This window comes from Filicampus tigris, chromosome 7 (genome assembly GCF_054856515.1).
Source record: "Filicampus tigris isolate MCC_2025a chromosome 7, RoL_Ftig_1.0, whole genome shotgun sequence".
Taxonomy (NCBI): domain Eukaryota; kingdom Metazoa; phylum Chordata; class Actinopteri; order Syngnathiformes; family Syngnathidae; genus Filicampus; species Filicampus tigris.
The window spans coordinates 5,248,310-5,270,949 of NC_141223.1; the positions used below are offsets into that span (position 1 = coordinate 5,248,310).

Genomic DNA, 22,640 nt, shown 5'->3' on the forward strand with positions numbered 1-22,640 from the left:
ATGTAACCTGTTTGAAGTACAGTACATCATTGTGAAAGGCCTAACAGGAAGTGCCTAGGTGGCTATATGGAAGCTTGTGAGAAATGAAGAGCACCAAATAAAGACATTCGAGTTGCTCTAAAACGCGTTGCTTGAATCTCTACACTCAATACTACGACAGTAATAGGGAATGATATTTTAGTTTCCATCATATTATGATTGGGAAGGGGGTATCCAACCGCATAACAACTTTTAGGCATGATTTTCTGTGAGCTTTATATGCTGTTATAGGCAAATGCAATACAATATGTTGGGTTGTTTTCACCTATTTAGGCGCATTGCATCGTGGGTATTATTAGTATAGAAATACCCGGATATTCGGAATTGTCCATACCACACACCGGCCCTGCATACTTAATGTATCTACAGACATAGAAATGTATTGAGTTAAAGGCGTTGTTAAAAAAAAGATATATGTCATAGATAAAGTATTCAATATTTCAATTGAATATTTCCTTTGTCAACATAAGAACTGAAAACAAAGCAGGTTAATGATGACGTGATAATTGCATGACGTCATAAATGCCAAAATATAACCCGCCCTCGTGAATGTTCCGGTCCACCTTAAAAAAAACGCGTCCTTTGCATGAAACTCCGCCCCTTTTAGGTGAAAGGGAAGTTGGTGCTAGCAGACTGAGGCCAAAAGAGGAGCTGCTCAAGAAAACACGGTAGCTGTAGACGGGCCATAGCGAATTTCCGACTGGTGCTGAGGTCGAAAAATCAACATGGCGCACAGAAGGAAGTCAAAGTCTGCGACCGAAAAACTGCGGGTGTCACTTTTAGTCTCTTTTGTCTGGGCTGCTTTCCACCTCGGCGGCGCGGACGCCAGGCTACACCGGACACGAAGCGCCTCGCCTGGCGAAACGGTAGAACACTACGACAAATACTACAATTATGTTGAACTAACCGGGCGTTTACGCTCCTACGCCCAGAAATACGCTCACGTAGCGAACCTGTCGAGCATTGGTCAGTCCGTTCAGGGCAGGGAGCTTTGGGTGATGCGGATCACCAAGGACCCCCATATAGAGGCACCGGGGAAACCCAAGTTCAAATATATTGGCAACATGCACGGCGACGAGACCGTGTCCAGGCAGGTTCTCGTCTATCTTGTGGAATACTTGCTGACTAAATACGCGGAGGAACCGCGGATAGCTGAACTGGTGAACACCACGGATATTTATATCATGCCCAGTATGAACCCCGACGGATTTGAGGTGTCCAAAGAGGGGGTCTGTTCCGGCCACAAAAGGGGCCGAAACAATGCCAATAACAGGGACCTTAACAGGAGCTTCCCTGACCAGTATGGTGAAGGAATTACAAACCCAGAGAGCATTCCTGAGGTCATGGCGGTCATCAGATGGATACAGGACAAACAGTGAGTTAACACACGCACACACACACACACACAAACAAAAGTCAGAAGTACCGGTAAGTTTTTTGGGGCACAAACCTCCAGACACGGTGGACAAGTACTTTCCTTAGTTGAGAATACAAGTGCCCATTGTTATGTTTGTGCCCGGTGGGCGACTGGTAGCCAGTCCAGGATGTACGTCACATCTCACCTGAAATCAGCTGGGATGGGCTCCAGCACACCCACAGCCCAAGTCAGGATAAGTGGTGTAGAAGACAGCTGGATGGACTTCCAGCAAATGTGCTGTAGAGTTTAACAGTACAGACTAGTAATGATCATGAATGCTCAGTTTTGAATGTTAGGGAGGTATTGATAGTGTAGCTACTAGCTAAATACTCTTGCAAAAACATTACATACTGAGATTTTATTTGATCTCGTTTCAGATGTAAAGTTGAACAGTTTTGTGCGATTTGAGAGGCACACGGTCTGTTCAAATTCTGAATAGTACGTACGGCCTTAGGGGCATCAACCTGGGAGTTTGGAGTGCATGCCAATCCTTGGAGGCAACTGTAACAATGTGCCCTTTCCTCTTTAGGTTTGTTCTGTCTGGTAACCTGCACGGTGGCACTGTGGTTGCCAGCTACCCTTTTGATGACTCAGCCACCCATGAAGAGCAAGGCCATTACAGCCAGTCTGCGGACGACAGCCTTTTTCGCTACTTAGCCTTGATGTATTCCAAGAACCACCTGGTGATGAAGACCGGCCGACCCAACTGTCCCGATAACCCAGGCGAGACTTTTAAAGATGGCGTCACCAATGGGGCGCAGTGGTACGATGTAACAGGTAAGAGGCCCAGGAAATAATCATTGTAAACACGATTTAGTGCCATTGGCTACGTTTACATGGACAACATTTCTTTAATCCGATCAGAGTTCATTTTAAAATTATGATCGGATGCGCTGTTTTTCTGGACGCTAAAAATAGTGCTCTGATTAGGACTTGCTTGTTCATGCATCACTCTTTCGATCGGAACAAATTATTTTGAAGTACGCAGATTGACCAAATATACTGGAAATAAGAAGAAGCCGTAGCGACTTCCGTGTCAACAAAACATGACTCCGTCAATTTCTACTTTAAACGTTAGCGTTATTTTGGGTGTTTTTTCCCCGTAACGTCGGGTTAACGCCTCCTAATAGAGATATAGACGAGTTCGGTCTTGCGCCCGCCATGTCTTTTGCTCGCTCTGCTTCTACTAGCTTCCGGCAATAACAGAAACACGTATACCGATGTCGCTGACATCAGAGGCAAAGACGGTTTGTTCCGAAATTCTGGAATAAGTGCTTTCGTGCGCGACGATCGGATTATCAATCGACTTAGACCACCCTTCTCGTTTGGAATAAAATCTTGATCCCAATGGGTGTGATCAGGTCCGAATATTTCGAATAGGGTGTGTGCATGGAGCATTCTTACCCCGATCAGGCTTTTAATCCGAATGAATGCGTCCATGTAAACGTAGCCATTATGTGACCTTTCACAGGAACGGAGCACGTGTTGATGACACTACAGCCTTGGTCAACTTGACCTCCTTTTTTTCCTCGCAAGTTCAAAGTCTGTTTTAATGTACAACCAGACGTGACCGCGTGGTATCGCATTCGAGTAGTATTATGGTTAGACTTGACACCGATTTGATCGAATCAGCCAATATTTAGCATTTTATGGACATTTTGTGATCGGCTGTAATAACTTGATCCTCCGATCCCATCAATGACAAAGATATATATATATATATATATATATATATATATATATATATATATATTGGGCGGAATCCTCATTTCTCCAAAATCATCGGTTTTCAGGAGACTCTAAAAACGTATATACGTGAAAAAAGTATATACAGTAAATAAACAAATGATTTAAATAGAAATATTGCTCCATCTCGTGATCGGTTATTTGTTTATTTAAACGTGTTGATCCGTGACCCAGAAATCTTGATCGTGTGAAGCGTAATTATAGCACTGTATGTCTTTTTTTCTTTTAGTTTAATAGAATACATTCGAAACGGTCATATGTACAAAACTGGAACGTTTTACCATAGTGGTAAAACTATAACCAGGAACATTTGTCCAAGCACATCGTGTCGCAAAAGCTATCGCCATGACAACATTGTCTCAGGCCCCATATCGCACTTGGAAAACGTTTGCTTACGTCTTATCTAACCAGAGAATGTGGAGTTGCTTTGCAAACTGAAGCTGTTTGGCTCACTAATTTGAGCAGAACACTGAAATGTATATGCTCTCATTCAACAAAACCGTACTAATGATTACAATGTGTCACATCGTCTGGCTTCAATACAAGCCGTGATGGTGAAAAAGCCAAAGGCAGCAAGAACGATTCAACCAACCCTTTGTTTCACCGTTAATTTATTAGTTAGGATGGATTTTCTTCGGTTGTTTTTTTGTCTTAACTAACGCCTGAGCTCTTACAGGTTCTTTTCCCCTGGCTGAATGACACGCTGACATGGTTTAAATATTTAACAGTGCTCTTGAGTTCACAGTATGCTCCCACAGTGTTTGTGAATGACTGTAGTGTAGTTTTTGAACAGTTTTCTTACTCGTCTGGACAAGAGGACGTGCAACAATGTTAACTTTTATTTATTCATTTATTTCGATTGTGTGAGTTAGTATTTTAATCTCGTGCTTTGTTTGGCATTACCTGAAAAAAAAAAAAAAGAGCTGTCCACTTTTTCTTTGTTGGGGATGTGTGTGCTAGGTTATGTTTAGCATGACGCGCATAACAATCCTTGACAGTCGCGCCATTTTGTTTGTGGTTCATTAAAATAATATTTTGGAAGTGGCGCTTCAAAAGGTTATTTGCCGATACGGAAGCGAGCTGTTGCGTTTTTTTTTTTTGTCGCTGCGTATTTGGTAGTGTGTGAGGGTGAATTCAGTTAATGAGTCTGTGCATGATTATCCAATTCTGTCCAGTTGAACCGCCTCGCTCTGTGTGCGACTGGTTTTGAGTTAGAAGCAAACACGGCAGTTATGTTATAAACGCACACCACTCGCACAGCAATTAATGTCAGTCCCAGAAAGATAGTGAGTATGGAGGACATTATTTTCACATTGACTTCCTTATATGAGCCCCAAGCTACTTCTGACAAGTATGGGACATCAAGGAGATTTAAAAAAAATTTTTTTTTTGCCTATTTTTTTTTTAACTAGCGTTACTCATTTTCTCTCGATCCATTTTTTGACCGGCTTTCTCATGCATGCTGTTTAATTAAAAATTTTTTTTAGCGATTTAGCTATTTTATAGCGATGCATCTTTTCCCCAAATCGACTAATCGTTGTTCAGATAGGGTTTGACTTTATTATTTTAAGAAATCAGAGATTATTGTCTTCATTCTCACCTGCGGTTTAGTGTCCAGGGTGTGTCTCAATTCATTGTTTTATAATTTTGAGAAACATTTAATTACGATTCATTCCGACTATTTCAAATCAATTAACAAAAAATCTAAAATGCTCTCATTTCGCATTCATTCTCTGATTTCATTGTTTTTGTTTTTGGTTTTTTTTCATTCTCGCTTTCTGCTTATTGTTTTACATATGTCATTTCTCAAGCAGTCCTGCTCAGTGTCAACTCTTCAGCATTGACATGCAGTTTCTCAAATTAGCTAAGAGTTGAGCGACACAAACTTTGGCGTCATTGTCACCTGTCGTTTATGCCGCACAGCCCAGGATGTGACTCTGGATCCGGTACATAAACACTTAGATAAAGTAGCCATTTAAGCTTAGGGCAGTCATACTCCGCCCGCATACAGCGCCGTGTTTACCTTGTGTAATTTGTTTACATCTGCCATTCAATTTAAACGTTTGAGCCTAACGGTTGCGGTTCAGGTAATGTCTTTTGTCAGTCTGGTGACAGCCAAGCTTGAATTGTTGCCACACACTGTTGGTTTAACATTATTTGCACGTCATTAACAGGAGAGCTTTGAGGGTTGGTTTGGTGTACATAGCACCCTGCTGTCTTTGCTGCCACCACAGAAGGTAAACCTCTGGCACATTTTCCCTGACACATCCTCGTACGTGACCCACTATCAAAATGACCTCAGAGGGCTTAAAGCTAAAAATTGGGCCGCTATAAAAAATTTAACTTGTTAAAGGTCGGGGTCATTCTTTAGAGCTGTGCCTTTCATATTTGTGGCCTATGTTGTGCACCTGCCCCTAAAGCAACAATGTGAAAATAAGGCAGCTTCGTGAGGAATTAGTGTGTTCATTTTTTATTTATTTATTTATTTTTTTGGTGTGTGTTTGGTATTCACAGGCCTCGTTGACCATACTGGACAGCACTAATAGTTGCCTGCTAAAAAAGGCACGTTTGGGGGTCTTTCACATGTGTATTGTTTGTAGTAAAAGACCTTTACTACCACTTAGTTTCATGGGGGGACATTTTTAGGGTTCACAACATTCCAATCAAGGACTTTCTACCAAACCAACGAGACCACCCCCCGGCCCTCTTAAGCCGCTTGTTTATTGACTAATTTGTCCACTTGGGAAAATTAGAAATGCTTGGCTTGTCCCCAAACATCTTTGAATGGTGCCTTTTTAGAGAATCACAATTTCCTCAACTGTTGACATTGCACGGAAACAAGATTATCTGTTGAAATAAACCCTGGGGGTTTATGTTTAATGTTTGAATAAGTCTCATTATGGGTTATACAGGAGGGATGCAGGACTACAACTACATTCATGGAAACTGTCTCGAAATCACCTTTGAGCTGAGCTGCTGCAAATATCCCCAAGCGTCTGAGCTCCGTAAGGAATGGGAGCTTAACAAAGAGTCACTCCTGGCCTACATCCAACAGGTAGACAACATATTGGTTTATTAGCAGCTACAATTTATCAAGTGTGTACACAGTAGATTGGGAGGTGGTGGGGGATCCTCAAATCAAAGTTAAAGCGGTGTATTTCTGGACGACTACTTCAAGGAGAGGTTTGGAACATCAGGTGTAGGTAGCGTACGTTCCCCAACTAAAGTATTGGAACGGCAAGGTCAATTCTTGTGTTTTTTTTTTTTTGTATGCTGAATACATTTGGGTCTTAGGTCAAAAGATGAGTCTGAGAAAATCTGGACTTTTGAACTTTTTTTCTCATCATACATTTTGATCTGAAACCCAAATGTCGTCAGTATAAAGCAAAAGTAATTGACCAATTCCAATACTTTTGGAGGAGATTTCTAAATATTTACTTGGCTCCAACGTGTTTCAAATGAAATTAAAAAAAAAAAGAAAAAAGTATTCTTACTACGTTTATTATTTAACTTAATAAGGAACGGAAAGAATTCATAAAACATTGTTTTTAGCAAGGACTAAGTTTGTGTTCAAAGCAAATGTGTTTTGAACAAAACATGCCAAACAATGGAAAAATAAACTACATATGTCGAGTAAAGAAAAAGGTTTGATTGTGGACGTTTTGAGTTGCAGTGTATTTTTCTTGATTATTTCAGGTATGAACAATTTTAATTAATATCCATGAATAAATCTGGGATCTAGCCCAACATAAGACAACTGAGGATCCCTTCGCTAGATAAACATTGTTGTGTTTTACCGTTTTTGGGGGATTTAATTTCTGCAAACGAAGTTTGCTCATCTTGCATTCAGATTGTGTTTACTTAAATGGTTATCATATGATACCTTCAAATAACGGTGGGCGATATGGGAAAAAAAAAAAAAGTCGATATTTAAAAAAAAAAAGAAAAAACGATAATTTGACGATATTCTACAAAAAATATTTTAAATCTGCACTTGCTTCACAGACCAATTGTGGATAGACAGCGCTTGTGAACAACATCTCTTTTAAATTTCTAAATACAGCTTCTGCAAAACATAATGATATTCTACGACAATATTTAACAAGAAAAAACAAAAAAATTATGTATAGACTTGCATTGATTTCTGGGAATATTTATGTCATTTAAATGTCTCTGCTGTTATTCCATAATGATGTGACATTTTGAGCTGCAGTTAGTACGGGTGTACCACTGCCAACTACTAGAGCAATCGGAATGAGAAAAAATGTATTTATGTGACGTGTGACAAAGTGACACCCAGTGAGAGAAAAAAAAAAAAGACGTCATGATAACACCCATTCTCATACATTGGCCACCGTATTCAGAATAAAGTTGAATAACAAAACTGCAATTTACCGAAAAGTGCATTTTCCCACTCATTCGTCACTGTGATATGCAGACTTGTGACTTTATTCATGTTTGGGTGTATTCTGGCGTCACACTAATAAACCGTCGTAGTTTGTCCAACATGCCTCGGGAATACAGGCTGGTTATGAATGACACGGACTACAAGCGTGTAAACTGAATGTGAACCGATCATCCAGGATGTCACGTTTGACTTGCTCGCTAAAGTACTGAGTGTGTGCGTGCGTATATATTTGCTGGTTGCGGCGACTGTTTTCTGAATGTGTGTGTGTTTAAAGCTTTTGTTTAGCGTGCTTGCGCTGTCGCCAAGTTTTCCTCGTAATCCATATGGCTCGTGGTGGAACAGAATTGCTCTTCACGGTGACCGTTTTGGCACATCTAACAATGTTATTCCCACCGACGTCAATCTTGTCAACCCCAAACCATTTACAGACTACGGACGACGTGGACCCGCGCCTCGCTATACAGAGTCACATGACCGGGATCCTGCCCGCCGATTCGGCGAATGATTATCACTTCCTCCGCCTCAGCCGTCGATGCGCACTGATTTTTCGGCATTTCCTCATACTTTGCGGTCGTCGACTGACTCGAGTCATAGGCAGTATTAATACTCGATAATGTAAAATTCCGCATCGTGAAAGCAAAATTGACGATGATATCGATAACGACATATATCGCCCACCTCTACCGTCAAATGTGTTTACCTTATTTTAATGCGATTGTCTGTGCCTAGGTCCATATTGGTGTCCGCGGCTGTGTAAAAGATCACATCAGTGGTTCAGCCCTCACCAACGCCAGCATCGTGGTGGCAGACCTCCGCCACAACCTGACCACTGGAAAATATGGCGACTACTACAGACTTCTGCTCCCAGGAGTCTACAACATCACTGCTGTGGCCACAGGGTGCGTAAAAACAAAGAATCTTTTCAAATGCTTACCTGCTGAAATATTGTGATATTTCCTCTATTGAGGGAAGCCATATTAAAGAGGGGAAATCAACCCAAATATATATTTTTTTCAAGAATATATTCCCAGCAGGCCCACTAGTTGAAACACGGCATTCTGATTAATATTGCTTGTTTGAGGAATATGAGTTAAACCACCCGTTTTTAGCCATCTCAGGGGGCGGCCATTTTGTCACTTCTGTCGACTGAAAATGACATCACAACTGCTCAGGTAACGACCAATCACGGCTCAGCTTCGGACAACAGGTGAGCTGTCATTGGTTGTTATCTGAGCCCTTTTGTTGCTGAACTCATATTCCACAAACAAAATGTGAATCAGAATGCTGTGTTTCAACTAGTGAACATAGAACATATTCTGGAAAAAAAACATGTTTGGGTTGACTTGCCCTTTAAGGAACATTAGAATTTTGAGCTTTGAATTTTGTTCCACATTAACAACAAAACAGTACCTTTTTCACGGTCACCATATTTTGGTACATAAAGGTGTTTCAAAAGTGGAACTAAAATGATTTCATCATTACACAGGTACACACCAGTGACCGTCAACAATGTGCAGGTCTTGGACGGAAACGCAACCGAACTTAATTTTGTCTTAGAACCCGTTGCCATCGAGCCAAATCTTGCAGGCAACGTCACTCCGACCACACCCTCCACGCCTACAACCACTGATATTCAAACCTCCACCTCCAATACCAACACCCCTGACTCCACCCAGTCCCAGTTGGTCACATCAGTGGGAATCAAAAGCACACCCGCTCCATCGACAACTAAGCCCCAACCTGTTCAACCCCAGGAATTTCGTCACCACAACTATGCTGACATGGAGCTCTTCTTACGCAAGTACAGCAGCGAGTTCCCGTCGATTGCTCATCTTTACTCCGTTGGCCGCTCGGTGGAAAGCAGGGAGCTCTATGTCATGGTCATCTCAGATAAGCCCACAGTTCATGAACATGGTATAATAAACTCTTAGGTTAATGTCTCATAACAAACAAAGCCATTGTCGAAAAGGAATTGTAATTTTGCTGCGCTCTTTCTCTCTCTCTCTCTCTCTTTCTCTCTCTCTCTCTCTTTCTCTCTCCGACCAGGTGAGCCCGAGTTTAAATATGTGGGCAACATGCACGGCAATGAAGTGGTTGGCCGGGAGCTATTGCTCAACCTCATTGAGTACCTTTGCCTTAACTATGGCACCGACCAGGAAGTCACAGAGTTGGTCAACAACACTCGCATTCACATCATGCCTTCGATGAACCCTGATGGTTATGAGGTGGCCAATGAAGGTAAGAGAAACACAGTATGCATAACATTTTATGATATGTAGCAGGGCAACATTTTAATTCGGTTACATTTCTATCGTTTCCTTTGCGCTGCGAGTTAAGGTATAACGCTTGTTTCACTTGTTATATTGCTATTTTGTTGTTGTGATGTGAAGTGCTTTGTTACAGCTGTAGCTGTTTGCAAATGCGTTATATAAATAAAGTTGTATTGTATTGTATTTTATTGTATACCTATCCAATGCCAAGCTGAATAAGTATTTGCCAAATGACTAACTCATAGATTTGCCATTAAAGCGAAGTCAACCCAAACGTATTTTTTTCAAGAAAATTTTCTATGCAGGCGCACTAGTTGAAAAAAGGCATTACGAGTAATATGAACTATGGGTTAAGTAGCAAAATCCACCCGTTTTTAGCCATCTCAGGGGGCGGCCATTTTGTCACTTCTGTCGACTGAAAATGATATCACACACCCTCAGAGCCCAGATAACGACCAATCGCGGCTCAACTATTACATGAAGCTGAGCCTTGATTGGTCGTTATCTGAGCCCTGAGCATCTGTGATATCATTTTCAGAAGACAGAAGTGACAAAATGGCTGCCTCAAGAGATGGCTAAAAACAGGCGGATTTTGTTGCTTAACTCATATTCCACAAACACAATATTAATCAGAGTGCTGTGTTTGAACTAGTTGGCCTGCATAGTACTTATTCTTTAAAAAATTGTTTGGGTTGACTTCCGCTTTAAGGACAACGTAACACAGTAACGTATATCATTACTAACGTTACTAACATTAACGTCAAGAGTGTATTCGAGTAATTAAAAAAAAAAAGTTAATGTTGACTTCCACTTTAAGTTGGGTGTAATATGATGTTCAATTGTTTATTAATGTCTTTGCAATTTTTCTCGGTGTAGGACCACGTGTTTCTAATATTTTGGTCGCTTAATTTAGCTACAGAGGGAGAAATTAGACCGTTAGAAACAATGAAAAATCTCATTTGTGAGCGTGCCGTAGTTGCACAATACACATCAGCAGTTGCTGTGAATTACTGTATCTACTCGTCTGCTATTTCTGAAGTATCTAATTTGTTGTTGGTTATAAATGCAAATTCCACATCAGATTATTTCATCATCTTGTCACTTGTTGCAGATGGGCAGGGATCACCAATTGCGTTTGTCTCCTCACAGGCGATGCGAGAGGCTACAGAGGGCGCAACAACAGCAACAATTTTGACCTGAATCGCAACTTCCCAGACCAGTTTGTAACCATCAAAGACCCCAGGCAGCCAGAGACCATCGCCATGATGAACTGGCTGAAAAGCAACCCCTTCGTCCTGTCAGCCAATCTCCACGGAGGCACGGGCCACTTGTAACAATTTACTACCAAATATTAAGTTGTACAACGTAGTGTTTTGTACTTTTTCTGTGTGCATACTTTTTTGATCTATGTTCCGATCTCCTTACTCTTTTTGTGTGTACATTTAGGTTCTTTAGTGGTCAACTACCCCTTTGATGACAATCAAGAGGGCAAAACCCGGTACAGCAAGTCACCTGATGACACAGTTTTTCAGCAGTTGTCTCGAACCTACTCACAGGTAACTGAATTGCTGTTTCCCGCTGGTATTGTTTCTTCTTGCAGTTTCATGTTCTAAGTGAAAGCAAAATAGGATGGAAGAGCACCAAGGACTTACAACAGGACTTCATTTTTTTTTTTTCTTCGCCCTTTTTGTGTGTGTTCTCATGCACTTGCAGGAAAATCCTCTGATGCACAGTGGGCACCCTTGTGTCAACCTGTATCCTGGGGAATACTTTGCGGACGGCATCACCAACGGCGCCAGCTGGTACAATGTTGGTGGTGAGTTGATGGATACGCATGAATTACTAAAAGATAGATATGTGTGCAAGAATATAGAGATGCTCACAGGCTATGATGTCAGATGCTGTTAATGCAAATGGTCTAATGAGCTCCAATATTGGCGCAATCTCAAAATGTCTGCGTTTTATGAGGAAAATAGTGTTGTACAGTTGCATTAGTGTTGAAAAAATTTCACAGCGTGATATACTGTTAAATGAATCCCCATAAAGACCATTAGTGGTAAAGGCCAAATATTTTTATTATCTTATCGTATCATTAAATGATACCTTCTGTCATTAGATCAGCAGATGTGCAATGTTATTGTCGGTGAGTCTACATTAAGGTCCGTGGTGGAATTGATCCCAAAATTCAATGAACCGCTAAATACTTCAGGATCTCTAACAATGAAAACAAACAGTGGTGCCTATTGACGATGCGATGTAAATATGCTAACTTCAAAAAGAAAATTTCCCCAGGGGGCATGCAGGACTGGAATTACCTAAACACCAACTGTTTTGAGGTGACTATTGAGTTGGGTTGTGTGAAGTACCCCTGGGCCAAGGATCTGCCGAACTATTGGGAACAAAATCGTCGATCTTTGCTTCAGTTTATCCATCAGGTAACAAAGAGTTAATTGTACTGGAATATTTTTCCTTTTCATCACTCTGTTGCAATTACCACTCGTGCGTGTGTGTGCGTGTGCGTGTGTGCAAACCCCAAGGTTCACCACGGACTAAAAGGTACAGTCTCTGACATAAGAGATGGTATGGGGATACCCAATGCCACCATTCAGGTGCAAGGCATTGACCACAACATCACCACAGCTCACACTGGCGACTACTGGAGACTGCTGGTCCCCGGGACTTATTCCGTCACTGCCTCCGCCGACGGGTAAGATTTCCATAATGAGGCAAGTAGCACAATTCCCGTACAGGCGCTTCAAGATAGTTTTTTTTTTTTTTTTTTTTTTTTTTTTTTTTTTTAAAGGTATAAATCTGTGAGGACATACGCCACCGTGTCCAAGAATGGAGTGGAAGTGGTTGATTTCCGATTGACGCGGCTTCACTCAGAACCTAACGGCTTGTCACCTCCTGGGCTCCAGCCGACGCATAATCCATCTGAGGAGGAGTTTGAGAGCTTGATTAAGGAGCTCTCTCTGGGCCAAGGTTTGGAACAGCTGGTCAAGAGCACAAACACGGAGAACAGTTTCAGATTCCGAGATTACAAGGAGCTGTCTGCGTTCCTGCGAGGTCTTACCCTCAACTTTCCCAAAATAACGTCTTTGCAGAGGTAGGGAGCCTTGTTGTGTTATAGCCACCTTGTACCTCATGTTATTGGGATGTATTCTTAAAATGTGCTTCATTTCCACTTAGTTTGGGCCATAGTGTCGAGTTTAGAACTATTTGGGCTTTGGAAATCTCCAACAACCCAGGAGAGGCTGAGCCCTCTGAGCCCAAGGTCCGCTTTGTAGCAGGGATCCATGGTAATGCCCCTGTGGGAACAGAGCTGCTTCTTGAGTTTGCTGCCATGTTATGCATCAATTATGGAAAAAACCCAGTCATTACAAGGGTGAGGTGTTGTTTTTTTTTCCTGTGAATTTTGAACTATATATTTCTCTTGACATGCGTGTCTTTAAAGTAGAAGCCAACCCAAACATATTTTTTTCAAGAATATGTTCTATGCAAGCCCACTAGTTGAAACAAGGCATTCTGATAAATATTGCGTTTGTGGAATAAGAGTTAATTGACTCGTTTTTAGCCATCTCTGGGGGCGGCCATTTTGAAACTGAAAATGACATCACAATTACTCCAGGCCAATCACGGCTGACCTGTTTTCTGAAGCTGAGCCGTGATTGGTCGTTACCTGAGCCCTAAGCAGCTGTGATGTCATTATCATTCGACAGCGATGACAAAATGGCCGCCCCCTGAGATGGCTAAAAACGGGTGGATTTTGCTGCTTAACTCATATTCCACAAACACAATATTAATCAGAATGACATGTTTAGACAAGTGAAGGTGCATAGAACATATTCTTGAAATTAAATATGGGTTGATTTCCCACTTTAATGCAAAACTCAACTCTTGGTCAAAATATCCTTTGTGCAGACAGCAAAAATAACCAGCCCCTTTCATAATCCACGCTCTATTTTCCTCTCGTAGCTCATCAACGAGACAACGATTGTAATTGTGCCATCGATCAACCCGGATGGAAGAGAACAAGCGGTGGAGAAGCAGTGCACCTCCACCCAGGGCTTCACCAATACTCATCGCAAAGATCTGGACACAGACTTCTTTGGTCAGTTGTGTCGTTTTTTGTTTGAATGAACACATCTGACATGGACAAACCTAAAACTCATATGCATTGTCTTTTGTATGGAATGTCCCTTTTTAGGCAATGCATCCCAGCGTTTGGTGGAACCCCAGCCAGAAACAAGAGCAATGATGGACATGATTTTAAATAAAAGCTACACACTGTCTGTGGCTCTTGATGGAGGCTCACTTGTGGCTACCTACCCATATGACAAGCCTGTCCAATCAGGTAACTCAACAGCCAGTATACTCTTTCACTTGCTAATTGGCTACAGGCTATTATACACCTGCCAAAGAGATCCAGTACAAGAGCAGAATCCAGAATGTCTTTAAAACATTCAACAATTTCAAATGAGGTTTTCAAATGCAGAGTACAGCCACAATATAACTTTTTGATACATTTATAACTAATAGCATTATCTTTGGAAAGCAACGATCTGTGACACCGCTCTTGCCCTGGATCTCAATACACAGGCGTGCCTAATGTCCAGCAAGGTTAACTTGAAATGTCGCGTGATTAATGAAATTGTCCACAACATTACCTTGGGTGAAAAATATGAACTTTCATAGACATATTTTTGAGACATAATGCGTTCTTTTATTACAACTCCTTTTATTGCTTTCAAAATGATTAAACCCATGCTCATTTTATTTCTCTTAAACAATTAATATAACACCTTTACATCCTTTTATAGACGGGCATGAGTTTAGTCGCGATTCCTATTGAGGTGTCGCGTTGCTACGAGCGGGTCCGTAGACTTTTTGGTTACGTAATACAATTGGGTCACTGTGTCCTCACAGCCTAGATTGACTTGACAAGCTAAAAAGAGAACGTTACATAACTGCAAGTCTCAAAGACTTTGATAAAGATATCACCTGAAAGCTGTTTGCTGCACAGCATCACTGGTTAGCACTAACCTCTGTTTTTCTTCATTTATTTTACAGTGGAGAATGAAGGCACTCTGAAGTACTTGGCCAGCATTTATGCCAACAACCATCCCAAGATGCACCTTGGCAACACTGGATGTTCAAATAATGGGCAGGGTATGCTTTTTGCTCCGGTCTAATGATCCGCATGTCAGGGTGCAGTGTGTTTTTCCACATGTATTTAGTAGGAAAATTTGCAAAAAAAAAAAAAAAAAGGTCACACTTTTTCCAAAATATGTTCTTGTGCCTGAGTGAGCTTTGATGTCTGCAATCAAAACAATGGCAGAAATCTAATCATCCAATCAAATTCCATCGATCCATTTTCTATACTGCTCATCCGATCCCTAACTGCACTTTATGAAAATACGCTACACGGTGGCATTCTAATTCTGAAATTGTTTATGAAATGGAGCGTTATTTGTTTCTTTCAGCAAGCAACATTCCAGACGGAGTTATGAGGGCAGCAGAGAGACAAAGTCACTTGGGTAGTATGAAGGTAGGTCTTCATGTTGATTCAAATAACTTCCATCTGGGTAAAAAACAACAACAAAAAAAAACAAATGCAGGAAGGGTTATAAATGTACTTCAAGAAATGTCTCAACTTTTTTGATATCTTAACACCAGTCAAATTCAATAAGTCATTTAGTGAAAGCAACCTAATGTACACATTTTTCATCCATTACATTTTCTGATTATGAAATTAAGTCTCTGAAAGATAATGTAAAGACATAAAAAAAAATTCAAACCACACCCAAGACACAGAGAGTCTTTGAGTAGATCTTTAAACGTATTCCACTTTTTAGTATCCTTTATTGACACACAAGCGAAAGAGTTTTTACTTCAAGAACGTAGAACTTTAGGTTCATCTTTGCCTTCATGTGTTTGCAGGATTTCAGCATGGACTTTGGTCACTGTCCAGAAATCACAGTGTATACTGGCTGTTGTGTGTTTCCTCCAACTGAGCAACTTGCCACACTCTGGGCAGAAAACAAGAAGCCTCTTCTGAGCATGTTGGTGGAGGTACGCTGCCGCAATTATTTTTCGCAACCAGGTGCTTTCTGTACACCTTAACTGTATTTTTTTTTTTTTTTCCTCCACCTTCATCGTGCATCTTTAATCCTTCCAGGTCCACAAAGGAGTGCGGGGAGTTGTGAGAGACAAAAGTGGGAAGCCCATTGTTGGCGCCATCATCGTCATGAATGGGGGTGTGAGAGTCTTCACCGCAGAGGGTGGTAACTTCCGCGCGTTGCTGGCTCCCGGCAACCACAACATCGAAGCTGTTGCTGATGGCTACCAGCAGCAACGCCAAGAGGTACACGCACAAATGCTCGTTGTATGGATGATATATTCCTAAAATCGAGCTGATACCTGATGTGTAGTCCTGTTGGTGTAAAAAGTCATTTGATGTGATCAAGGACTTAGAAGAAAGTAAGGTTTACTATTTTCTCCCTAATTGTATATGGTGTGATTTGAGGAGCACCTGAGTATAATTATTTTAGTAATTAAGATTTAAATGGGAAGTCAACCCAAAACTGTTTTTACAAGAATATGTTCTATGCAGGCCCACTAGTTGAAACACAGCATTCTGATTAATTTTGTGTTTGTGGAATATGCGTTAAGGCACTAAATCCACCCGTTTTTAGCCATCTCTGGGGGCGGCCATTTCGTCACTTCTGTCGACTGAAAATGACATCACACACCCTCAGGGCTCAGATAACGACCAATCATAGTTCAACTTCAGAAAACAGCTGAGGGTCTGTGATGTCATTTTCAGTTGACAGAAATAACAAAATGGCCACCCACAGAGATGGCTAAAAACAGGTGGATTTTGCTGCTTAACTCATATTTCATATTAATATTGTTTTGCTTCAACTAGTAGGCCTGCATAGAACATATTCTTGAAGAAAAATACGTTTGAGTTGACTACCACTTAAAGCAGTAAAATCCACCCGTTTTTGTACATCTCAGTGGGTGGCCATTTTGCCACTTGCTGTCGACTGAAAATGACATCAGTTGCTGTAGCAACAACCAATCATGGTTTTCTGAGCCATGATTGGTTGAGGGCTGAGGTAACAACCAATCATGGCTCAGCTTCAGAAAACAGCTGAGCCATGATTGGTTGTTACCTCAGCCCTGAGCAATTGTGATGTCATCTTCATCCGACAGAAAGTGACAAAATGGCCGTGCCCTGAGATGGCTAAAAATGGGTGGATCTTGCTGCTTAACTCATAATCCACAAATGCAAAATTAATCATAATGCCACATTTAGACTAGCGAAAGCGCATAGAACATTATTGCAAAGAATTTGGGGGGGGTATTGACGTTCACTTTGAATAAAAGCATTTTGCTCATGAAGGGGTGTTGCAGTATAATATCAGGTCACGTTAGGTGTGCACACTACACGCAGTAAAGTCATTTTTTTCCACCTCTGTCCCATCGCTTCTCACTTTTCATTCCTCAAATAAAACAAAAATAAAAGGACACAATATTACGTTTGTTTATTTAATTTTGTCATATTTTTGACGCTAACACTACATTAACCGCGAATGGAGGTCTTTCGGCCAATTTGAAGCCCACCCCCATTTAAACTGCAACATGTCCCCATTTTCAGCTGTGCAGCAAAATATTTTCAGCATTCATGACAATGCAAGCAAAAAAAAAAAATGGCTTCAATATTTTGTAGGCATTATTAAAAGACTGCTTTATTTTGGAAAGCTTCCATTACTGTCAATGTCTATGCTGGGTGTTGTGCGAAGCAAACAAAATCGCTCCACCACATTCACCGTTCCTTGTGACTCGAACATTTCAAGCATGGGGTAGGCCAGCTCTGTAAACAGATGTTCCTTAATAGTGCGTCCCAGCTCCAAACTGTACGCTCTCGCCTTGCCACAAGGATTCAGCAGCAGGGGATCCACCACTAAATGATACGTGTGTTGGTACTCCGCTACCGTGAAGCCGTGGATCATTAAAGGTCCAGATTGTGTTTCAGACTCATACGTCGCAGCGCTGTCGGAGCAAATGTCACTTTGTGTTTTGTCACTGAGAGTCACGCGGAGGTCTGGAAGAATTGCCGCATTCCTTTTATACCGGTCATCCAGTGGTCTTTGCACACAATCCGGTTCCTTCCGCTCATCCCAAGCATCCAAGTCAGTTTTCGGTGCCAACATGTAACTCCTCTCCTTTGTCGTTTCTCCATATTTCTTCGGACATCTAATACGTCGCCTTAAATCATAGGAACTCATCTCATACGCACCATTTCTGGAAGTTAAAACAATACCTCTTTCAATGGATAATCTTCATTAAAATAATGATGCTGGATCAAGAGTTGGACTTACTGTTTTACATACAACACCTGGAGAGTATTTTCCGACAGCATCGCTGAATCTTGGCTTGGGAGGACCTCACTCCGCTCAGTGAAATTTTCACTCTTAGATTTTTTTTGAACCACTGAATAAATGAAGGAGAGAAATAAAGGGTATAACTATGGTAGTCTTTGTATTTCATACAAAGGATGAAGTTAAAGTGCCGAGTGATAATAATGAAATATTTGTTTTTGATGAGCAGGGGCTCAACTCCTGTTTGAGACCCACAAGACAACCTGGTGCAGATTATACCGAGCAGTCACACCTGCGTGGGTTGCAACTCTAATGAGGCAATCAGCCACCTGTTACTTTGCTTTTCATTCACTAGCAGTAAGAATTTCAGAAATGTTTGATGTCTATTTGCTGTGCCCCTCTCTTTTTTTTCTTTTAATGATGTTGAGGAGTGCAACAGTTAGAACTTTACAAAGAAACTGCACAAACAAACTTGTAATTGTGCATTTGGCAGCCTTTTGCTTTAAACTTGAACAGAGGGGGAAAAAAATAGCACAGTAATTACTGGCTGTGTTTGTAGAGTTTTTGGTGTGATGTATTACTTTGACAATGACAAAGATTACTGTATACTGAATCGGCACATGTGGGCCATTGATGTTTTAAGTCATTTGTTGCCATATGTCTGTTTTGTCCCGACTCAGGTGGTGGTGTCCTCCTATGAAGCAGCAAGCTCCATCGTCATTGTGTTTGACATGGATCACAGCATCTTTGGTCTGCCTAGAGAATTTGTGGTGGCCAGCGCAGGTAATAACATATCAAATCAACTTCTGATTTTCCAATGTGGACCAAATGGACTTAAAGCGGAAGTCAACCCAAATTTCTTGGGGGGGAAAAAAATGTTCCTAGCAGGCCCACTAAATTGAAACACGTCATTCTGATTAATTTTGCGTTCGTGGAATAGAAGTTAAGCAGCAAAATGCACTCATCTCTGGGGGCGGCCATTTTCTCCTCTGTCGACTGAAAATGACATCACAACGACCAATGACGGCTCAGATTCAGAGAACGGGTCAGCCGTGATTGGTCGTTGTGAGCAGCTGTGATGTCTTTTTCAATCGAGAGAAGACAAAATGCCTTTAGCCCCAGAGATGGCTAAAAACGAGTGGATTAACACTTATTCCACAAACGCAATATTTATCAGAATGCCGTGTTTCAACTAGTGGGCCTGCTGGGAACATATTCTTGAAAAAAATATGTCCGGGTTGACTTCGGCTTTAAGCATGCAATGCAAGCTTATAGCACCGTTCATACTGAAAGTAAAGCCATAGTGCTTTACAGGGTTAAAGACGGTAACGTGACACAGATTGTCAAGTTAAAATAACAAAACAGAATAAAAGCAAGGTTTACTTTATGAAAAAGTGAACAAAGTTTTCAGGCATAAAAAAATATGACTACCACCACCATAATGCTAATTATAAAATTAAATGGATGATGTATTCATAGTACTTATTTGTTCCAGAGTTGAGCATGGAAACAGAATGCTGCTTCCCTTTTTATTTGCTTCTGGAAACTCAATAATAAGCCTACTCGCAATGACTTGTGACCGGTTTGGACGGAAGGTCTTTGAAAGAAATCGCTTCATTTATTTGAGGTTCCTTTGTCAAGAGTTTGTTGTAGACTAAATAAATCCCTCCTATGACTCATATCTTGACATAGAATTAGAAATAGCTTCTAAGTAAATGTAGCATTTTAAGCACACCACCCCCCCCCCCCCCCCAAAATGTTTCCGAGCTACAGAATTGACATTTGTGCTCCTCCTCTTTCTGCAGCTGCCTCCATGACAGCATTGGTGGTGACGGCATGCATCATCTGGTGCGTGTGCGCTGCCAAGTCTAATCGGCAAAAAGATGGCTTCCACCGTTTGCGGCAACACCGAGATGAGTACGAAGATGAGATCCGGCTAACATCGATGGGCTCCAAGAAGTCTCTCCTTGCCAATGAGTTCCAGGATGAAAGTGAAAGTGACGAGGATACATTATATGCCAACAAAATCTGAACGAGCCTTTGCGGTGTTGAAAGTTTCCTCCTGCAAGATATAAAGCCTGGCACAGCAAGAGAGTGGACTTGTTGAACTTCAGGCATTTTATTTGCCTCTTCATGAATGCACCAAGATTGGGACACCTTTTGTCACACTGATGAATTTTGAACACCTGCTCAATTATTAATCCAATTGTTGCGTCATCGGTCACAAGATGTTGCGGTTGTCTTATAGTGCTCAACCTGAAGCTTTAATCCTGTGCCACTCATCCGTCCCGCCTTAGTAGATTGAGTGCCCCAACTTTTGGTGACCAACTTGACCTCTGTGGCTAAAGGCTTGTGCCCCCCCCCCCAAAAACTGAAGTTCAGAACACTGAAGTTCATAATTTTCCTTATCAGCCAGTGTAAATACTACACAAGCTAAATGATAATTTTGACTTATTTTTTTGGGCGCAACAACTTTGCCGCAAAAGTGTCCCGAGTCTCTGGAGGGCGCATCCAGTTCTGTGCCTTGGCTTCTCTGGAGCTGCAGCGTAGGAGGTAGAAAGCATTTGGGCCTGTGAGATTTTTTTTGATCCACCCTATTCTCAGTTGGTAGGAAGAGAGATACAAATTAGGCTCCTCTATCGTCATGTTGCGCTATTCTTGCGCTGGTTTTGTTTTTCCTTGAGGGAGATGATCTCAAGAAGAGGAGTTTCTCAGATGTAAGTGTCAGGAATTGTCCCTGTCATGTCGGCTCACTTGCACTAGAGGGAGAGGAAAATATATCCTCACATCAAGGAACAATTAAGTCATTTAACAAATCATGAATGTATATTTTATTTTTCATGTACTGTTATTTTTAATGTGGGTCTAAATAGGATTGTCAAAGACTGTCCTCGCTTTAATCAAAGATGTCCACATTTCTTTTAAACAGGAAATGACATCAATTTTCCCCATTTGCTGTCACTTCAGGTCTATCTGTCCATATGTCTGTGCCTGAGCAAAAGAAAATCGGAGTTTCAAGGGAAAGTTGAGTCAAAGCATTTCTTTATATAGTCAGTGCAGCCCCACTAGTCTAAACATAGCATTCTGATTAATGTGTTTGCGGAATATGAATTAAGCAGAAACGGGGCTGCCATTTTGCCACTTTCTGCCGACTGTCATAGCTCACCTATTTTCTGGCTCTGGTCATCTGACTTTTGCAAGCTGAACCTGTAGGCACTGTGATGTCACTTGCAGTCGACAGGAAGTGGAGGTGGATAAAAACTGATGTTTTTTTTCTGCTTAAATCATATTATACAAACGCAATATTAATCAGAATACCGTGTTTAGACTAGTGGGAGCGCATTGAACATATCGCAAAGAAAATGTTTGACTTGACTCTAACTTTAAAACTCCAGTGCAAGGAGAGGCACATTTTCTAACAGTGATAAAATGCTCGAAATAAAGATTCAGTGTTGTTGTATAGAGGGATTAGAAAGCTAGTTTCAGAACATTTGGCATTATTGAAAGCTCATCCCAAACCAGGATTTCCTCACAATCTCGTTGCGCCTGAAGTGAAAAATGCCATACTTATTATTCCACACCTATAATTTTGGTTTTCTAAGACCTTGCCTTAATTTCGAGTCTCTACACTTGTCTTTCAAATGCAGATGTTTTCAGTAATTGTAATGCTGTTAGTGTTTTTTTGTTCTTACCATATAATGAGTGCGTGTGGTTTTGGAAGTGGAGAGAGTCATTCAATTTTATTTTGAAGATTTTATATGAACTGGAATGTATGTTTGTCACGTGTAAATGAGTTAGTGCAAAATGTGATTTTCAACACAACGTTCTATTGATTTAATGCTAATGTGCACAAAACCTAATTGAACAAACAATTCTTCACATTGCTCACTTGTTCGTATTGGTTATAGAAGAGATCATTTCTGGGGGTGGTGAAGTGATGCACAAAGATCGCAGCTTGTCTAATGTCAAGAATTTTTTTTGATACTAAAGAACAAGAAATGTCATCATTGCTGCCTGAGTTATGACTGCCAAAAGTGATTTGTGTACCGATGTAAAAGGAACAATATTTTTCTTTTAGTATTGCAGAGAAGAAAGACGTCAGAATCAACGAGTGGGATGTCTTGTTCAATGGTTAAACATCTGGCAGACTCTATACTCATGCTAAATACACACAAGCGCTTATTTACAGTAAGCATTGATTCCCAACCAGTGTGCTGACAGTGACACTTTAGTACCATGAAAGATCAAAGTGCGCTTCGAAAAATTATCCAAACAATACAATTCAAGACTTTTGAAGGTGCTACGTGAATAAAGTTCACTAATTCGTCCGAAAGTTATTCGGATACAATGCAATACAACTTTATTTTCGCATT

General features: G+C 41.0%; 2 protein-coding genes across 2 annotated transcripts; one reads left to right on the forward strand and one right to left on the reverse strand.

Annotated features, from left to right (window-relative positions):
- Window positions 1-611: 611 nt before the first annotated feature.
- Window positions 612-22,271, forward strand: cpda (carboxypeptidase D, a). Its single transcript, XM_086035100.1, has 21 exons — window positions 612-1,414; window positions 1,986-2,233; window positions 6,115-6,257; window positions 8,340-8,509; window positions 9,097-9,524; window positions 9,657-9,848; window positions 11,030-11,197; window positions 11,327-11,436; window positions 11,594-11,696; window positions 12,173-12,315; window positions 12,418-12,587; window positions 12,684-12,986; window positions 13,070-13,265; window positions 13,856-13,991; window positions 14,088-14,234; window positions 14,951-15,049; window positions 15,364-15,428; window positions 15,821-15,952; window positions 16,059-16,244; window positions 18,948-19,050; window positions 20,073-22,271. The coding sequence occupies exons 1-21, from the start codon at window positions 765-767 to the stop codon at window positions 20,297-20,299; spliced, it is 4,119 nt and encodes a 1,372-aa protein (XP_085891226.1). The 5' UTR covers window positions 612-764; the 3' UTR covers window positions 20,300-22,271.
- Window positions 17,416-18,573, reverse strand: LOC147144519 (uncharacterized protein C22orf31-like). Its single transcript, XM_086035102.1, has 2 exons — window positions 18,268-18,573; window positions 17,416-18,190 (listed from the first exon to the last, which is right to left on the reverse strand). The coding sequence occupies exons 1-2, from the start codon at window positions 18,306-18,308 to the stop codon at window positions 17,635-17,637; spliced, it is 597 nt and encodes a 198-aa protein (XP_085891228.1). The 5' UTR covers window positions 18,309-18,573; the 3' UTR covers window positions 17,416-17,634.
- Window positions 22,272-22,640: the final 369 nt, after the last annotated feature.

What these genes read in the sequence shown, in the direction of transcription:
- cpda (XM_086035100.1), top strand. Translation starts at nt 765, where the DNA reads ATGGCGCACAGAAGGAAGTCAAAGTCTGCGACCGAAAAACTGCGGGTG. An exon ending in TGTCTCGAACCTACTCACAG is followed by an intron (nt 11,437 to 11,593) that starts GTAACTGAATTG and finishes ATGCACTTGCAG; the next exon opens with GAAAATCCTCTGATGCACAG. An exon ending in TGACAAGCCTGTCCAATCAG is followed by an intron (nt 14,235 to 14,950) that starts GTAACTCAACAG and finishes TTTATTTTACAG; the next exon opens with TGGAGAATGAAGGCACTCTG.
- LOC147144519 (XM_086035102.1), bottom strand. Translation starts at nt 18,308, where the DNA reads ATGCTGTCGGAAAATACTCTCCAGGTGTTGTATGTAAAACA. An exon ending in CAGGTGTTGTATGTAAAACA is followed by an intron (nt 18,191 to 18,267) that starts GTAAGTCCAACT and finishes TTTAACTTCCAG; the next exon opens with AAATGGTGCGTATGAGATGA.